Below are 20,389 nucleotides of genomic sequence, written 5' to 3'. Positions count from 1 at the left end.
ATTTCAATCATCGTCTGAGTATTAGAACCAATATAAAGCCTGCGTAAGTTGAATAAACCGACGTTTGTCCATGACTACTATGAAGCTTATACACCAATCACTACAACACAATATTCGACATGAAACATTACAGAACAAACATTACTTCTACTGTCGAACATGGTTCTGTTTTTGACTAATTTCCCAAACCAAAATTGTTTGAAAATATTATAATTTACACCTTACATAAATTAACCTTGTTACTTGACACGGTTTTCAAAGCTTGAAAGCAAAACGACAATTTTTTTTTGTAACAACCGTCTAACTGCTGTCACTTCTCTAATCTATTTGTGGGCGTATCAAACGTGTTCTAGTACGTTAAACGGCACGTCGGCCATTTCGAGAGCCTATTTAGTATCTGCTTCGTGTTTTTAAATAACATATAAGATGTAATTTCAATTAAGAGTAAATTTAATTCATTTAATGCGTTTATAGTTGGTGATATAAGTGAGACTTAGACAGATTAATGTGTAAAGCTGCAGATAAAATGTTTAAAAAGCTAGCATAGACAGACAAAAAGCACAACCTTTATTACAACACCTTGCTCAAATATTCTCGTATTTTTCTAAGATGACTTTTTTAAAAGAAAGGTAAAAATATACTAAAATATACTTAAACTGTGAAAAAGTCCCTTTGAAGACACAAGTAATTTTTTTAAGGCAAGCAATCACATCTCCTCAAATACCGACAAACTAAAGGATAATCAGGATACGAGTGTGCAGAAAACAACACAAAACGTAAAATTGCTTGAAGTTCGAAGTATAACCTTCAAACTTGAAATTTACCTAAGATCAAACTATTTTAAAGTGCTAATATAACTTGAATTTATGCTCAACAGAGTAACAGAACACTACCTAACTGAGTTTGCAACAAAAACATAACCTGCACGCTTCGAAATAATAATAGCACTTACAGTTCAATAGTATACTAACATGTTAACGTTACATGTTTTCTTACGAACATTTGCAAAATGGTTACTTATATTTTATCAACTAAGCCGTATACATATGTGTGCATTTTGTCACTTTAATCAGTACTGTTTAGTGTAACGGTTAATCATACAATCTGATTAATACCTTTGAAAAAAGGACAACCAGGCCTGTACCTGCTTGATCGCAAGTCTGCCAAAATGCCGTTCGTGTGTACTTGATACGGCTGATCTCCAGCCCTACCTCACTTTCGGCAGTAAGTAAGTGTACTTAGGCATTTACTTTTGCTGAGTTCGTCTAAACATAATCCCGGGAGGTCATTTGGAATATGTTTTAATCTATCAAAAGAACTGCGAAAATATCATAGTTACCTCTCCAATATTTAAAAAAAATCATCTGAATCCAAGGCAGAACTAGGCTTTCTGGCTGTTTAAGCGTGGCCGTGAACCTACTCTTTGTTGCATTGGTTGTATATGTTACACCACTTTGAAAATGCTTTAATTCGTCAGTGTCAGAAGCCAATACCATTACATGTGTGTATACTATTTCCTCCTAATTAACGTCGAGACGAAGTTGCACAAAAAGTTCTCTGGCTCAAGTGTTAAACATTAATTTTAGTTTCCGATGACAATGATGCTGGATCCTCTGCCCCACAACAAAGATAATTAAGATCTTATTTTTTTAAAGAGCGTTTAACACAATTTTGTTTTTATTTTATTGGGTATCTTGTTTAAATTAATCCCAATTACAAATAATTCCAACTTGTTGTAATCACGTCGAATAAAATCTGCAGCAGTTATCTAAGGATCATTATTTCCATATGAAAGCAAACTATGTTAAATGTATCCGATTATTTTGTACTCTATAAAGCACGTGACAAAATGTAACGTTTAACTTCGTGATTTTAATTTATGAAATAAAGCAACATATATTCACAATATCATACACAATCACAGCAATTCGTGTTAATAAGTGAGATTTAGTTGATATAAAAAAGGGATCGATTTGTTATAATATATCAAACGTTAGGCGATGAGTCGGAGGCTAAGCAGAAAATCGTTACCCATTAAAGTTATAAATTAAATAATTGAAAAGGTAATAAAAAACGTGGAAAAGTAAAACATTTGCACTTTAGATTTGAAAAATGATTGAAAAGACAACTTAACCATTTCTACAATAAATACTCCCCAAGTTTCCACTTTTTCTATAAATATAAAAGCAGAAAACACCTTATGATAGATCTCAAAACTGTTATGTCACCATTTAATCGAACGAAAAACATACTTTGTTATTTTCTATTTAAGATTAGCAAAAAACGTTGGTGTTGTAATGAATGCTACAGTTGCGTAAGAATGAAAAATCGGTTCCTGTGTTTTTAAACCGGTTTGAATTCACAAAGTTTTTGCATCAGCCGTTGCAAGGTGGTGAACTCAGCTTTAAAAATGTGCTAATGGTTTATGTCGTGATATAGGTATTTTTCCTAATTTTATCGGCAATAAAACCTAGCTTAAAACTCTCGCATGTGTCAATAAGAATTTCTCTCCTGAAAATGTCTCTTGAGAATTCGTAATAACTTTATATGTAGACTGTGGACGTGTTTTTGTTAAAAAACAAAAACATTCCAGTCCCAATCCAAACTAATGACTTCTGAATTTGAATAAGACTTTCATTCTAATATACCGGTTCAAAAACTTAAATATTAGCAAATGCGCAAGAACAGAATTTAGTGGAAAGCAAAACTTAACATGTTGTTTTATTATTATTTCACTATTTGGTATGAGTTTGTTCGAACTCCCACGTCGGCCCTTTCAAAAAATGGAGCTGAAACCTTAACGGTCATCCTGTCTTAGGTTACTTTCCACGCAATCATTGTGTATTCCGAAAGTATTGTCTATATAAGAGTTCCTTTTCTCTTCTTGTTTAAAAGCCATTTATCGATCGCAACCCTTCTTTGTATGGTTATTTCTTGTATGGTGTGTGTGTCTACAACATGTCGGTGTATTTCATTGAGAATTTATTTGAAAGATGAACGTTTGTGTAGCGTTTATTGAATTACTGTGCTTCTTCGAAATCTCATATCCGAAATCCTTTTTTCCGAGGGTGCTTGAATAAGGGGGAGTTTTACTGTCTTATAAGCTGTGCGACGGTTCAATTTTATTGCAATTATTTGAAGGGGACTGATCCATCTTTAAAATATACAAGGTTTCCACAGTTTGATGTATAGGTAAGTAAAAAAGGCTATGAACGTTGGCAGTTTTAAATAGGGCCATATGGGAATCGGCATTTGTATAATCTATCCTCTAAATATCGATCTGTTTTAAATAGAAACTGCAGACCACTTGTTAAAGTTAACTTATGATTTCCATTATATGGTACATTTCTGTTATAATATGTCATTTTTGACTTCATTTCAGTCCAAAACACAGTTTAATGAAATTGCCGTCGATCTTAATATGCATGAAACAGATTATGAAAAATTGAGTAATTACTGTTAAAATGAATTGCTAGCAAGATAAAGACCAAAAATGTCGTAAATTAATTGCAAATGGCAATTTAAATCGCTTTTTTTATTTGAAACGTTTTTCGATACTGTTTGATGGATCGAGTTGCCCTTATAATCTATTAAACAACTGTAATATAAACTGAAAATTGCCAGCAAATGTTGTACTGTCATAATGGTTAAAAAAAAGAAAGTTTGACACAAAACGTGCGGTACATTCAATTCGCGATTTATTGTAAATTCCCGCGTTACGTAAATACCTCTCTGTTACATTTTTCGGAAGAAAACAACTTTGATCTTAAAAAATCCAACACTCGTTAATTTCGGAGTGTATGGCTAACCAAATACTGCGAACGTTTATCAAACAAATTCATTCATATTCAAATGGATGCATTTAGCTGTTGGATTGGTTAACCGCAGTCGGAAAATGTGAACGGTTGTCAACATATTTTTTAAATACAGACAAGTCGTCAGATGTATTTAGCGAAACCGCAAAGAGTCCTGTGTATACCAATAGAGCAGTTATCTCGAGAGACAAAATGTGCAGTGTAATCCTTTTTCAGAGAATCTTATTGCGGTATCCCTTGTTGTTTGTGAGGCGTGAACAATTTTGGGATAGTTTTGGTTTCGATCAGTTGATGGATTAAACTGTAACAACAGTGAAACGCCCGAGGAAACCAACCCAGTTTGCGTCAATTTGTTTGTGTTCATGATTTGTTAAGCATTTTCAAATTTTAAATGTAAACAAATAAAATATGTTATATTAAGGATGTAGTAGTAGTAGTAGTTGTAGTAGTAGTAGTAGTAGTAGTAGTAGTAGTAGTAGTTGTTGTTGTAGTAGTAGTAGTAGAAGTAGTAGTAGTAGTAGTAGTAGTAGTAGTAGTAGTAGTAGTAGTAGTAGTAGTAAAAGTAGTAGTAGTAGTAGTAGTAGTAGTAGTATTCGTAGTAGTAGTAGTAGTAGTAGTAGTAGTAGTAGTAGTAGTAGAAGTAGTAGTAGTAGAAGTTGTTGTAGTACTTCTACTACTTTTTACACGCTGATTAATATAAACAAAACATCCTTTATTATTATCGTCGATGTGCCATAATATGAGATTTGATGTTTGAAGTATTTGATATGTAATTAGTTTAGTTTAAACCTTTTTATTTAAGCTCGTTTGCATCGAAAGCCTCAGGCTTATAGAAACACTCTCGATTCTGTCGGCTTATAACCAGTACATTGTGATTTTGGGGAAGATCTAGAGAACAATCCCCGAATGGGGATCAAACCCGTGACCTCCCGATCGCTGGGCGGACACCTAATGCATTACGACACGGCGAACGTATGTTTTTCGCACGTTTCTTCTCACATGTTGGATATTTATTTCACGTGTCGGAATGTTAGCATCCACTACCAAAATAAGAAAAACGACAATATAACAAGCGCATCAGTGTTACGTTCAGTCATAAACGTCACGTGGAATTTACATACGGTTCTTGGATGCATATGAACATTAACATTCAAATACTGGATTTCATTAAAGAAAATCTGTAAATGTGTTCACCAGCGACTTGACAAATACACTAATTAAATACACACGTGTTTTTCAAACTTATTATTCGGAATGCAAAAAGAAACTTTGCACCGTTAGTACGTCTCAAAAACTCACGAACTCAGAGCCGAAATTTTAAATGAAACAGATGTGTTTTGTTTTGTAGCAAGGTCTCAATTAAAACGTATGGAGTATTGCGTTTTTTCCCGGTCTCCGGTCTATGATATGTTTTAAACTTTAATTTGAAATTACCCGAAAAATAACAAGCATTGCTATGTAAAATGAAATTGTTTGAACGAAACGATTGGAATACTGTGACCCTGAGGCACTGACCCAAAATATTCGTGTTGCTTTACCCACACCTCCGACCCGATTGTCGATTCCAATCCAATTTTAAATGCCCTTTTTTCCTTATAAAGTTATTCGTGTGTACGGTCAGAGCATAAAAGAAGATGGAAGAACGTGTCTCTATGAGTCACGCTGTGGTCAAATGGGGCTTAATGGACGTGCGTAAGTGTCTCATCAGCTAAGCTTTTGTCGTCCACTCCGTTATAAGTCTGAAATTGTGCGGACTGCACAGGCTTATGTGTTTTCTTCATAACGAGGTTAACATATTTATAGTATATATACCTTTAGCATTGCATGCTGTGAAAGAAATCGCTAATATAACTTACTGAGGTATGCGACACATCATCGGAATCTACGTATGACCACGAGTCCTCACGTTTTGGTTCCCGCCTGTTTCCTCTTTTCACATATTTCTCGCCAGTATGCACCTGTAGTTTAGAATCGGAATAGCCCTTATTGCCAAGTCCTTGAGCATCCTTATAAAGTTTCCTGTCTTTTCCAGGAAGAGGAGAGCTTGAAACTTCGCCTCGGTTCCTACTTTGAGCATGTCTTTCGTTTTTAATGTCAAATCTTTGGTCACTTGTTGACGGCATTGGATTTCCAGATCGCTCCCTCCGTTCAGAGTATTTATCTGGTTCATTCTTAAATCGATCAGTAGCATCACCGTCGCCGCGACCATGCCTAGAAACGTCTAAACCACGCGACTCTATGTCGCCTAGGTAACCTCTTTGACGTGGCGACCGACTCCTGTCCTCTTTTTGCCTATTTCGCGCATTGATGTAGGTGTTCCTTCCATCGGAAACGTTTTCAATCGACCTTGACATATAGGCCTGTGACTCCAAACTCGTTCTAGAGTCCGAAAGTCCCGGTTTGTAGAGCGACACAGATGGTAGTCCGAATTCTTTCAAACTGTCACTGGTGTCGCTTAGACGTCGAACCCATGCGGGGGTTGACATTGTTTGTGGTTGCGATACTCGGTATTTAATTCCCGCAAATAATGCTTTCCTGATTGGCTACTGGTGACGAAAGCCCAAACATAGTGTTGAATTTAAACTTAATATAGAAACGGTTAATTCCATAACACCGTTTACAAAGGTACGTGATAAAATAGGTATTTATTGATTATTTTATAAGTCCATGTTTTCTATAGTAACACACTATGCAGGCTGCATACAAATTGTTTTCGCAAAATTTATCTGTCGTACTAGTTAAAGCCCCGTCATATGGAGAACTATTTTTAGTTGCAGAATACATACGAGTGTCAATGAATCCTTTATCTATATATAACCCATATTTATGAAATGCGCGATTCTTGACGTGATATCGTACCGTCTAGCCACAAACCGCTGTGAGACGTTACGTAAAACAACGGGCGTTTAAATCGCTCAAAAACCATAGTAACGTGCGTTTACAACATTCACGTTCATGCATCATTTAATTTAAGCGATTTCTTCTATGTACGATTTCACTTCAGTCATGTTCATCATCGTTTGTATCCATAAAAGGCGCGTGCCTTTTTCTGTAAAAAAACGAGTTGTTCCTATGCTGTAAACCATCCTCCGTGTGAAGAAATTTATGCGGGAATATCTTGTTAATAAGCGAAACACTTGACTATTATACTTATTTCCCGTGTTTTCTGTCCTTTAAAAGTATTATTTATATCCGATTATTCAATGAACAGCACACTGCTCCGTCATTTATCACCGAAACAGAACATCCGAATGAGGTATCAATTTTATATCGCCCATCACAGTCGACAATAATGATGTGATATAATAGTACAAAATAGCAACAGTGAACTTTAGGACAGCGCCCATCTGTCATATAAAAGTCCCCCTAGGCCCGATTGTCTTGTCAAATCCAACAATATCATACTTCAGAAACGCCGTTGTATCGGCCTTTAATACCTACCATTCTACGCTTGTCAATTTTATTGTCCGGTTTCCGCGACCTCTAGACTTAAAGATACCTTTTTTAATTTTTCTATTAATGTGTTAATTTATTGTACAAGTTGACTCGTTTGTTAGTTTGTTCGTTTCGCGTATTTGTTCGTTCGTTCGTTCAATCGTTCGTTCGTAAGTTTTTTTCTATGTTCGTTTGTTCGTTCGGTCGATCGGTCGTCATCATGTAATAAGTTATAAATCTATTTATTCATAAATGCATGTATATTTTTTATTAAGTAATGTATTCATTTATAGATAAATTAAACATGAAAAAATGTGAATTAATAAATTAAATAATGTATTTATTTATAAATTAATTTATCTTTTAATAAATAAATAAATTAATTAATTAATTAATTAATTAATTAATTAAATAATTAATTAATTAATTAATGTATGTATGTATGTATGTATGTATGTATGTATGTATGTATGTATGTATGTATGTATGTATGTATGTATGTATGTATGTATGTATGTATGTAATGTATGTATGTATGTATGTATGTATGTATGTATGTATGTATGTATGTATGTATGTATGTATGTATGTATGTATGTATGTATGTATGTATGTATGTATGTATGTATGTATGTATGTTTGTATGTATGTATGTATGTATGTATGTATGTATGTATGTATTTTAATAATACTTACATTAATATTAAACCAGCTTTTCGAATCGATGGCAATTTTTGCATCCTGTGTGAATCCTGTATATAATTATGAGAGATTGTCAATCAAAGTAATTTTCCTCTATAATTTTTTTTGCAAAATCACACCACTGTAGACAATTAAAAGTAAATTACGTTGGTGTTTGCATTTTTTTTTCGTGGCCGTTCGGTTGGCCTACGTTAAAAAGTCAAATTTTACGCCCTGTGAATGTAATATTAAATACATGATACGAGCGAAAAACTGCATTGCCTTCAGCGATTTGATTATACTTATGTTGAAACCATACTTAACAGCCGAATAGTTTAGAATAAGACTTCTCGTAGAAAGACTAATCCGTAAAAAAAAATGTTTTCTTATGTTTTAAATTCATGCTTATTGTATATAGAAAAAAGTTCGTTGACCTTGATTTGACCTGAAATTTTAAGTTCTGTTCCAGCTTCCATTTTTGAAAATGTAAACTCCTGAATTTTTTTAAGTTGAAACCACCTCAAGTTTTTCGCAATACATAAATTTATCAATATGTGTGTATCTTCCTTTTTTGTAATATCATCATCTACGTTTTTGCCGTAAACTTCGACATAGTTTAGCATGTATAGCGGTGTGTGGTATTGTTTTAAGCCACACACCTTGACATGAAATACATGCTACTCAATACATATAGATGCAATTTGAAAGTGTGCAAAATAGTTATTTAATCTATAGCCTAGTTAGCAAGTAATTTATTATATTTTTAAATTTTAAAACCGAAGTAGGATTTCTATACGTATACGTTCATTTCGACAAAAGCGATTATTTTTAAGTTTTTAAGCGCAAAAAGTCGGATTTCTACCTTGTAACCAACGGATATATTCTAATTGGCATTGATCAAATTAAATCTATAGCAAGTAATTTATTTATTTCTTTTTAATTTAAAAACCGCATGTAGCATTTCTAGACGTGTATGTCCATTTCGATAAACTCGATTATTTTTAAGTTTTTAAACGCAAAAAACGGATTCCTACCTTGTTACCACCAAATATATTATAATTGGCATAGATAAATTAAAATCATAGCCTAGTTAGCAAGTAATTTATTATTTTTTCAAACGGTACCACTTTTAAAACGAAAGTAGGATTTATAGACGTATACGTCCATTTCAACGAACGCGATCATTTTTAAGTTTTAAAGCGCGAAATGACGGATTTCTGCCTTGTAGCCAACAGATATATTGTAATTGGCATAGACACATTTTTTTATTTATACTTAAATTCACTTTCATTTCAATGTGTGGCTTTAAGTAAAATCTGATCGTCGATATGCAGAAACATTATACATTAGTGAAGAATGCATCGCATTAATGGCGTTTATCGTGTTTGGTGCTTCTACTAGTTTTATGAAGTGTTATTGGCGTTATTCACAAAATTTATCATCTGAAATTAAATTATAATAGTGAAAAAAAACTTATTACGCAAACGCACATGATAAATGACACGAAAGATATTCTTACAATATTGCAGACAAGAATTAACTAAACGCATGAAATTCATCATAATTTGTTAAAATTATGAAAGTTATATTCTTTTGCCACCATACGCCCTATTGAAATCATTTTATTGTACAAAATTATAATATTTTCTGTTAAAACCGATTCATCAAAATGCACCTTAAAATACCAAACATCAAACCGCAGATTTGTTTAGACTGAACATGCTAATCGTAATAAATTGTATGGTTGTATGCGATTAATTAACTATTGCGCAATCAATCTTATAAGTTTTATACTGAATGTTAGATAAATAAAACGAAACACGTTTTTTTGTAATTAAATTTACCATAATTGTATCATGTTTTAACTGTTTCGAGCATTCATAAGATTGTTATATGTGGATGTGACTCAAGTGAACTTTCAAGCTAAGAATGGTGATTGAACGATAATTCAAATATCAAACACTTAAATGTCGACGAAAGCAATGATAATATATATATATGGTATCCGAAAAATCTCCTAAATGCAGTAATCATTACTAAGGTATATGTATTTAAAAGTGGTTCTTAATACAATGACCTAAAGGAATATATTATATATACAGATTCAAATTAAGGTGATCTCAATTCTTTTATCATTTGTTAATATTCATGCAACACTTGTGCATATAACAGTAAACGATTTTTTGGACGTAGGGATAAAAGGATATTGGAAAAATCTCTATTAGACCACCTTGCGCCGTCTCTATGTGCGGAAGCCGACCAAGCGGTTGAACATGGACTCCAGGAACGTAGGATGATTCACCAGCCATTGAAGGAGAAGATACATGGCCAGAGCTGTCAGCCTGCAGCAAAAGCTGCACAGACAAGACATCGGTCATTGAAGAAGAAGACACATGGCACGACCTGTCAGCCTGCAGCAGCAGTAAGAAGAAGACACATGGCCCGATCTGTCAGCCTGCAGCAGAAGTAAGGAGAAGAAACATGACCTGATCAGTCAGCCTGCAGCAGCAGCAAGAAGATACATGACCCGAGCTATCAGCCTGCAGCAGCAGCAGCAAGGAGAAGATACTTGGCCCGAGCTGTCAGTCTGCAGAAGCAGCAAGAAGATACATGGCCCGCGCTGTCTGCCTGCAGCAGAAGCAAGGAGAAGATACATAGCCTGATCTGTCAGCCTGCAGCAGCAGCAAGAAGATACATGGCCCGAGCTGTCAGCCTGCAGCAGAAGCAAGGAGAAGATACATGCCCCGATCTGTCAGCCTGCAGCAGAAACAAGGAGAAGATACATGGTCCGATTTATCAGCTTGCAACAGAAGCTGCACAGACAAGTAGATGCTTTACAGAAAACTTTTCTTTCACTCCTGTCCCAGGGCTCCAAATGTAGACGCAATAAAGAAGACGAAGGTATATTTGCCCACACATTTACATTTCTCTACAAATGTCACGTCTCAAACTACGAAAACATTCGATAAAGTACTCTCCTGAATCTCAGCAAACCGAAACTCTTTTTCTTCTGTCCCCTATAAGGGTGTGGAATGTGCCATTTTCCTTCAGCGCGTTCTTCCGTCTGTATGTCGGATTATTTTTTTGCGCGTGTAACCAAACAGTCAATACATTACGGCATGAACATATTCATACTAATTTATTTTCATTAATTTACTTAATAAATCAGCACTATCTTTTTTTTTTCAAACTATTCATTAATGTTAACACGAGTAATAATTTGTTGTATCCTTCATAACATAATTATAAAATTATCTGAGAAAGAAGTATTTTAACATCCACCAATGCAGATTAGAAGCCTTATTGTAAGCTTTATTAATGTTGTTGCTTTTGCATGGCATTTATTTGGTCAGCGACCATACGTAAGGTCCAAATACGGGATATTTATTAAAAGTGTAAATATGAAAGTTGTATTACTTGACACGTGCAGTTCTTCTATCAAAGACCTAAGCCATATGTCTGATACGTTTTATTATCAAATGTATACAATCTCCATAATAATAAAACAGTTCTTTATTCGACATCTGTAGAAAGTACTTAGTACTGTACACGAGTATACGTGTCGTTTGTCGATTGTGTTACACGTGTATGATTGGTTTTAACATAACATCTTTATTGTGATTAAGTTACTGTAGGTGTTTTATTTATATGTTATAAAAATGTAACAGACAATTTACACAATTTTGTTTTGAAGTCGTTTTATTTCCAAGTCCGCTGCTGAGTACTGCTTTTCATATACGCTTACGAACAAATTAAAATGTTGCGTTTTCATGAAATTAAAAACACTTATTCGTCCAACAATATTTCTAGAAGTTAGTAAATCCAATAAAACAATGTATTGTCATATGAAGTAGCATAATAAATACAATCATATCTAGTTATGCGATTGATTTCCGTCAAGATCGTATATACACATTGTTTCAAGTACATTATGCACATGTTCATGTGTTTGTTTAGTTACCATGCTACAATTTAGAAAACAACGTGTTGGTGTTTACGCGGGACTTGAAAATATCACAACAATGTATGAAAGTAAACATTAACACACAAACACAATTTGATATAGGTGAGTATCCAAAGGCTAAAGGTATGAAGGCAATATTAAATTCTCGGCAAAACATGATAGAGCGACGATATACATACATCTGTTTAATTTACATAACTTATTAATCAAATGGGCTGCAATAAATTAATATGGTTTGCATATTCGCATTTGTTTCTAAATTCACGTATACCATCCATTTAAAGTATTTATTTTGCTATCATGCGTGAAATATCATCATATGCTATATCAAAATTGCAGAAAAAAATAACGAAGGTCACACAGATTCTAATCTACGTTTTTTTTGTCAACTAAAGTGGCATAGGAGTCATTGCATTCTAACCAACACTTAGGTTTCATTACAGGCTGTTTCTTATTCTTAACATTCTTGGTAGATCACGAAACTATCGCTAATTCTGTCTCTTCTTTTAACCCTGTTTTGCAAGCAACAAAAATTTCCGACCGTTTAGCTTTTACATCGAAATTCCAAAAAAAATTCCTTATGTCCCATTAAACATATGTTATCCTTTGATACCAGAAATGCTTACATAGTAAAGAACACTTATTAAACACAAAAACAAATACATCACAATACATGTAATTCTAAATCCTCCCCTAGAAAAAAGCAAATAAAAAGTATATACCAGTAACAATACAATCACTTTGTTTTTATTTTATTGTTGTTGAAAATTTTGTTTATGACACCAAGGCTGAAATTGTACATACGTATCTTTAGTATGTTGCTGATATTGATTTCGGTGTCAATATTTCTTCGTAGATGTTTGTAAACTTTAATAAAAATTTATTATAATGAAAATATTGATATTGGACAGCACGGAAACGTCATCAAAGATACAATGACAAAAATACACAAACTATCACAGAGCAAAACTTACAATTAATTCAACTTATGCCTTGAAATTGATGTCTGTATTCAATTACATATAGTACTGACACAAAAAAACGTATAAATATATGTATTGACTCGAAATGAGCAAAAAAATGTAAAAGGTATTTTAACAGTGTATTTGAACACAACCACTTGATGGCGCAACTTACATTGTGAATGCAATTGTGGCGGTTTTGTTATTGATTTTTTAGGGTTTTTTTATTATGAAAGCTGAAAATGTTTTTAAGTGTTCCTGAACTTTATAAAATGTTTTGATGGTTAGTCATATATTTTTTCGTTTAATTCATAAAAAAAATCATAAAACTTGCCAGTACGGACATTGACCAGAAACGTTTATATTTAAGATTTAAGCAATATTTGTTGAAAAACATATATAATAATATAACATATATTTGTTCAATTTTCGTCTTTTTAATAGTGTTAATCGACTTACATTACAATGGAAGTCATTCTTATTTTTTGCCGCATGAAATCGTTTACCGACGTTCGTCCAAATTTAATCATTCATTGATTATAAAAGCGCTATTCGACTTTTTTATCACCTCTCATTCTAAGTTAGCATTCGCAATCGAAGTCGTTCAATTATAGTCTCTCGTTTTTCAAATTTATTTCATCGGCTTTTGTTTTGAAAGTAAATGTTCATTCACCTACGCTGTTATAGTGATTATCGATTTTTGTTTCCCAAAACAAACATTCTGATCCTTACATGTACGTTATTTACATGTAGGTGTTGATCGACTTAATTTCAAAACTAGTCCTTCCTTAAGAAGAACGCATGTGGAACACCACTCCTCGAAAACGAAACTTTAAAGTACAGGACCAGCCTGTTAAAGTATCAATGTAAACGATACAGAAACGAGCAAAGCTATAATGTCTGAAGCTGGATATTAAATTAAATCAGTGAGACGGGTAATGGGTGAAAACTCATGTCGAGACTTTAGTTTAAACTTAGACATCCGTGGTTAGATTCGTAATAATCATTTGAAATACTTTTAAACTGGGCCATCTTAAAAAATATGCATCATTTTCTAATTATCTTTGGAGTATGAGACATAAAAAATAATATGATGTTAGGAAATCAAAACAAATACACGAACAGTTAATACGTGAGTATACGCAAAAAGCCAAATGAAAGGAAGAATGCTTCTCAATGTAGATTAAACATAAAATATTGTATAAGAAACACTTTTCAAAAATATCTACATACGAGTTTTTCAAACCTTAAAGTTAGAAAAAAAGCTTAAACAAAATGGGAACTTCCCATAAAAATAATTAAAAGAAAATACTTAAAGTAGTATACATAGTTTAGTCAAATATTGTAATTTCATCACAGGTTAAGCGTTGGTTTCGTCGGCAATGCTCAACATTGTGTTGGAGTGGCCGGCGTCCTGAAATTCTGCATCTCAGTCGAGGTGCTTGACATCTCTTGCACCGGGGAAGTGAATCCCATGGGAGGCGCCGGAAGCTTGGGGGCGGGCGACGGAATAGGCGTATGAATCGACCGGCTTGTCTGGTCATCGGAGTACAGATTGTCCGGTCTACTATTTAGTTTGTCCGGGTTAATCTCGTCTCTCGGAATGTTGTAGGGCATCGCGGGTATCACTGGGTCGTAGGGAGTGGGCGTAATGCGTGTGCGAAAATGGCCGTTCTTTGGTGAATCGTCGTATAAACCTCCTTTCATTCTGCAAGCATACATCGATCATGTGTGCATTGCATAGAATTCGAATCGCGGATGATTAATAAGATGACACCTCCGGACACACCGTCTGTTTTTGATTGGCATTCTGATGGAAGACATTATAAGTTTTATACAAAAAAATTGAATGTAAACAAATATCTTGTTTCTTCGTTCCGATTAAGTTAAATAAATGAAATTGGTCATTACCGATGGTGAAGTTACAACACAGTAATGTATTATTTGTTGTATCTTGGACTATTCTGATCAAAACTGGCAAACAAACATATGTATTAACGTTGAAGTAAAGATGTAGACACAATTAACATTCTTATCGAAATAACATTTTGCAACGTAGTTCACTTTCTAGTCGAACAAATCTATTTGCAACGGAAGCTGACCGAGGAAACAATATTAGTTTGTAGCAAAAATTGATGGGATACAAATTTATTAGGTATTTTAAGTTGCCAGTATGATGGCAAACACGTTTGTTATATAATTTACTATTCTGATGAAGTAAACAATGACATGAGTTTAAAATAAGAGCTATTATTCTTATGTTAAAAACATATTTTGTAGAATAGGTTTGTATTTTCTCCCTTTTTTTAAAGCAAAAATTGACATTCTGGTTTAATAATATCAATGTGAAACACAATTTGACATTCTGACATTCTACTGTTTTATACAACAAACCGTTGATGATATTATATCTCATTTAAAGCACATCACATACGAGTATTTTTGCCATAATAATTGTCTTAAAAATATGAGATAACGCTGAAGGTTTCATTTTATAACGAAATTACTTTAAACAACGCACACTACGTCACCGTCAATTAGTTATAAAACACACGTTGAATAGCAATCGGATCCTCACCTGTCTTGTTCACATGGGTCTGCCAGTCGCTGAGGGATTCATCCGGGTCACAATACAGACAGCCGTTCAATGGATTGTCGGCTTTGTCGTCATAGCAACCACCCGAAATAAAGCAGGTGGCGTCCTGTTTATGAAAGATAAATGGTATAGAATACAATGACAAGCAAGATATTTGAAGCAAACAATGTTTATTTATCAAAATATAAACAATAAGAAATAAGACTTAATTGCAGTCCTTGTGCATCTATTTTTACAACAATCAATGAGATTGCGGGTCTGGTGGCCATGACCCAACTTCCTGTCTGGATTAACAGAAGCATCTTTACAAGATTAAGTTTACTGACTGCAGCAGCGAATTGGTCAAAAAGGAAAGAATGTCACTACGAATGTACTTCACTGGTAACGGTCTTTATCAACATTGAGTACACTTCTTATTAACATTTCTACTTATTTATTACCAAAGCTTAACGAATTAAAGTCGAAATTTAGCGTCCCAAATTAAAATATTTAAGAATTGCTCCAGGCAAACGGGGGAAATGTTAGTAGAAGGTCGTCCCGGATTAGCCTGTGCAGTCCACACATGATTATAAATGACGACCCTTTCCGTCTAAACGGGATATTTGCTAAGGATGTACTTATTACCAAAAATGTCACAAAAGCGGAAAGTATCGTCTTTGATTGCAGTGTGTATACGTCACAGGCTAATTCGGGATGAAACCATACATACATGCATGAAACCCTGTTTTCGGAGCGAGGCTAAATTTTAGAAATATCTTTATTATCAAACCTTCATTGTCCATGATGTATTGTCCATGTCTGTGTTGCAATACCGACAAGGTGTTGCCATCTCGAAGCCGTTGTTATCATAACATTTATTATCGATGACACAGGTATCAGCCTGAAATAATGTGTCAAATTTAAGATTTAAATGATGGAAAGTCGTTTGTTGTTTTTGGCGAGCAAATCATCGACATAGCTCAATAATATCATTGTTAATAGGTATCTAGGTTCCCTATGTTGTATCTCAAATTGTAATAGGCCCATTGTAAAATAACCCTACTGTAAATTTATTTCTGTTTTGTGGAAAAATAAAATCTGGTATTTTCGTTTGATAAATTGTTTGTGAATTTTAGGATACACTGATAAGACTTCGGACTTGAGCGTTCGTTGGACTTATGATTTGTTGTTTTACAGAACCCGCGAGCATGCACGAAAATTAGTATCTGACTAATAATATTGGTTTTGCAGTGGTTTTATGTACTCAGGCTAATTTTATATTCCAGCCAGTGAATGGAACAGTCATAATATGACCCCCGAAAATGGGCCTAATGCCATATGCGGCCAGCGCAGCTCCAGATCATCACGCGCATTCAAAAAGACTGCTCAGGAGCTACGATATCCACAAATAAGATCGCGAGACTTTATGCGTCTTCATGGCGTGTTAAGTAGCTCCTTACCAGACTGCGCGATGCGCAGAACAAAGTAGTCTTGTTCTGAGAAAACTGGGCATAATGCATGTGCGTAAAGTGTCGTACCCGATTAGCCCATGCAGTCCGCACAGGCTAATCAGGGAGGACACTTTACGCTTTAATGGTATTTTTAGTTTTAAGGAAGTCCCTGCTTACCGAAAATCAAGTTTCGTCGAAAAGTAGTCCGCACAGGCTAATATAGAACGACACTTTACGCATATGCATTATGCCCTGTTTTCTCAAAATGCGACACGTAAGTGTATTAATTGATATCACGAGTCGAAGGCTCATGTTTTAGAGCAAAATAAATCCATATTTTCAAGATAATTTACATTAAGAAAAAATAAATACAAATAAAATAAAGTTCGTGGACAATATGCATTTCATCGATAACAATTGAGACAATTTAATAGAAGCTAAGCAGAAACGAAAACAAATATGTCTCAAAAACATTTCATTTAGTAACATTTATAGAATTAGCGTGTGAAGTCCATTTTTCTTATTAATCTTATTAAAATTACCGTCTGGGTGAACTCTGTTTGACTCGTTGATGGCACACACGTAAGGCACGATTCAGCAGCTGATTTGGCATCCGATTCATGGTAACAAGTACCACCGATCTCACAGTAATCACTCTGTAAGAATTTAGAGACACCGTATTTATTATTATAACTATAACTATTCCTATCTAAAAAATATTGAATCCATTTAAAAAATGTTAAATCACACGCATCAAAAATATGTTTATAGCATTAATATTTATTATTATAACTTTAATGTCAAAATGACAACAGTTAACTTTCTTTGAAACCGAGATCTGAAAGTGATATTACTAGCTGAGAATTTTAATTTCCTATTTTCGAAGTTAATTAAGAGTGTTTCGTCAAGTGTAGTACAATAATTTAATACCCATATCGTCATGCATGGAGACATTAATTGATAGTGATTTGCCTAATGACGTATAATTAACCAATGACACTCTGTATTGAAATAATTTATTTAATCAATGAAAATTATTTTTATCCCACTTTTAGAGCGAATTCGGTTGATTAAAGCCCCGTTTATTAAATTCCTGCTATAATCAACGGCACGTGCTACATTTTTAGGGTACGTTGTAAACAAATGTAGTTCCTTGTACATAACAACTAAATGTTATATTGATGTTATAAAACTTTTAGATTTGCAATAAAATATGAATATAATTGTAATTAATGACGCATGACTCTTTGTCACATAACGATATTCTGATTTAAAGAAATTATTATTTGATCAGCGGTTATTTTTGGAACGCGGAGTAATACACTGACCATGGTTACACTACAGTCATTATCAAAGTACGACAAATACTCATGAAAACTAATCTTGTTTCAATAAAAAGGTTTACTGAATAAAAAGTGGGATAAATAGAATAATACATTAGTGTTGATTATAGATCAGGTCTATAGATCAGGTCTATCAAGCTCGGCACAAAAACGAAAAAGCGCTCGCCAAGGCTCGTGCTTTTTGTTTTCTAAGCCTCGCATGATAAACATGATCTATAACACTAACCTAGTGTTCTGTATTTTAATCACACTCATTCAACAATTAAATATTCGTAATAACAAAACAACAAATGAAACGCGACTAACATATATTGTCCATTCAAATCTGTTGGCCATATCACAGGTATAACATCCATCATTTTCGGTTTCCGCAGCAGCATGGCAGACGCCGTCAATGAGACAGTACCCAGCCTAGAATGTAAACAAAGTTGAGCCCTACTCTGGGAAACCCATGCTGAATGCATGCGCGTAAATGGTTGGCCCAATGCTGAATGCATGCGCGTAAATGGTTGGCCCAATGTTGAATGCATGCGCGTAAATGGTTGGCCCAATGTTGAATGCATGCGCGTAAATGGTTGGCCCAATGCTGAATGCATGCGTGTAAATGGTTGGCCCAATGCTGAATGCATGCGGGTAAATGGTTGGCCCAATGCTGAATGCATGCGGGTAAATGGTTGACCCAATGCTGAATGCATGCGTGTAAATGGTTGGCCCAATGCTGAATGCATGCGTGTAAATGGTTGGCCCAATGCTGAATGCATGCGCGTAAATGGTTGGCCCAATGCTGAATGCATGCGGGTAAATGGTTGGCCCAATGCTGAATGCATGCGGGTAAATGGTTGGCCCAATGCTGAATGCATGCGGGTAAATGGTTGGCCCAATGCTGAATGCATGCGTGTAAATGGTTGGCCCAATGCTGAATGCATGCGGGTAAATGGTTGGCCCAATGCTGAATGCATGCGGGTAAATGGTTGGCCCAATGCTGAATGCATGCGTGTAAATGGTTGGCCCAATGCTGAATGCATGCGTGTAAATGGTTGGCCCAATGCTGAATGCATGCGCGTAAATGGTTGGCCCAATGCTGAATGCATGCGGGTAAATGGTTGGCCCGATGCTGATCGCATGCACGTAAATGGTTGGCCCAATGCTGAATGCATGCGCGTAAATGGTTGGCCCAATGCTGAATGCATGCGTGTAAATGGTTGGCCCGATGCTGATCGCATGTGCGTAAATGGTTGGCCCAATGCTGAATGCATGCGCGTAAATGGTTGGCCCAATGTTGAATGCATGCGCGTAAATGGTTGGCCCAATGCTGAATGCATGCGTGTAAATGGTTGGCCCAATGCTGAATGCATGCGTGTAAATGGTTGGCCCAATGCTGAATGCATGCGGGTAAATGGTTGTCCCAATGCTGAATGCATGCGTGTAAATGGTTGGCCCAATGCTGAATGCATGCGTGTAAATGGTTGGCCCAATGCTGAATGCATGCGCGTAAATGGTTGGCCCAATGCTGAATGCATGCGGGTAAATGGTTGGCCCAATGCTGAATGCATGCGCGTAAATGGTTGGCCCAATGCTGAATGCATGCGTGTAAATGGTTGGCCCAATGCTGAATGCATGCGTGTAAATGGTTGGCCCAATGCTGAATGCATGCGGGTAAATGGTTGGCGAATTTTGAATGCATGCGCGAAAATGGTTGGCCCAATGCTGAATGCATGCGTGTAAATGGTTGGCCCAATGCTAAATGCATGCGTGTAAATGGTTGGCCCAATGCTGAATGCATGCGCGTAAATGGTTGGCCCAATGTTGAATGCATGCGGTTAATGGTTGGCCAATGTTGAATGCATGCGTGTAAATGGTTGGCCCAATGCTGAATGCATGCGTGTAAATGGTTGGCCCAATGCTGAATGCATGCGTGTAAATGGTTGGCCCAATGTTGAATGCATGCGTGTAAATGGTTGGCCCAATGCTGAATGCATGCGTGTAAATGGTTGGCCCAATGCTGAATGCATGCGTGTAAATGGTTGGCCCAATGCTGAATGCATGCGTGTAAATGGTTGGCCCGATGCTGAATGCATGCGTGTAAATGGTTGGCCCTTATGCTGAATGCATGCGCGTAAATGGTTGGCCCAATGCTGAATGCATGCGGGCAAATGGTTGGCC

At 35.3% G+C, this 20,389-nt stretch overlaps 1 protein-coding gene and 1 long non-coding RNA gene across 2 annotated transcripts in view; both read right to left on the bottom strand.

Moving 5' to 3' along the window:
• Window positions 1–14,130: 14,130 nt before the first annotated feature.
• LOC127834823 (uncharacterized) overlaps window positions 14,131–20,389 on the bottom strand; it is a 112,046-nt gene continuing 105,787 nt past the window's right edge. Inside the window, exon 27 of the mRNA XM_052360885.1 lies at window positions 14,131–14,565. Within this exon, the coding sequence (XP_052216845.1) occupies window positions 14,244–14,565 (322 nt within the window). The 3' untranslated portion in view covers window positions 14,131–14,243. The remainder of the gene's footprint in view (window positions 14,566–20,389) is intronic.
• Window positions 15,442–17,531, bottom strand: LOC127834824 (uncharacterized). Its single transcript, XR_008028223.1, has 3 exons — window positions 17,426–17,531; window positions 16,223–16,333; window positions 15,442–15,559 (listed from the first exon to the last, which is right to left on the bottom strand). It is a non-coding gene; the product is annotated as an uncharacterized LOC127834824 (long non-coding RNA).

The sequence above is a fragment of the Dreissena polymorpha genome, chromosome 6 (genome assembly GCF_020536995.1).
Source record: "Dreissena polymorpha isolate Duluth1 chromosome 6, UMN_Dpol_1.0, whole genome shotgun sequence".
Lineage (NCBI taxonomy): Eukaryota > Metazoa > Mollusca > Bivalvia > Myida > Dreissenidae > Dreissena > Dreissena polymorpha.
This window is presented reverse-complemented; position numbering and strand designations above follow the sequence as displayed.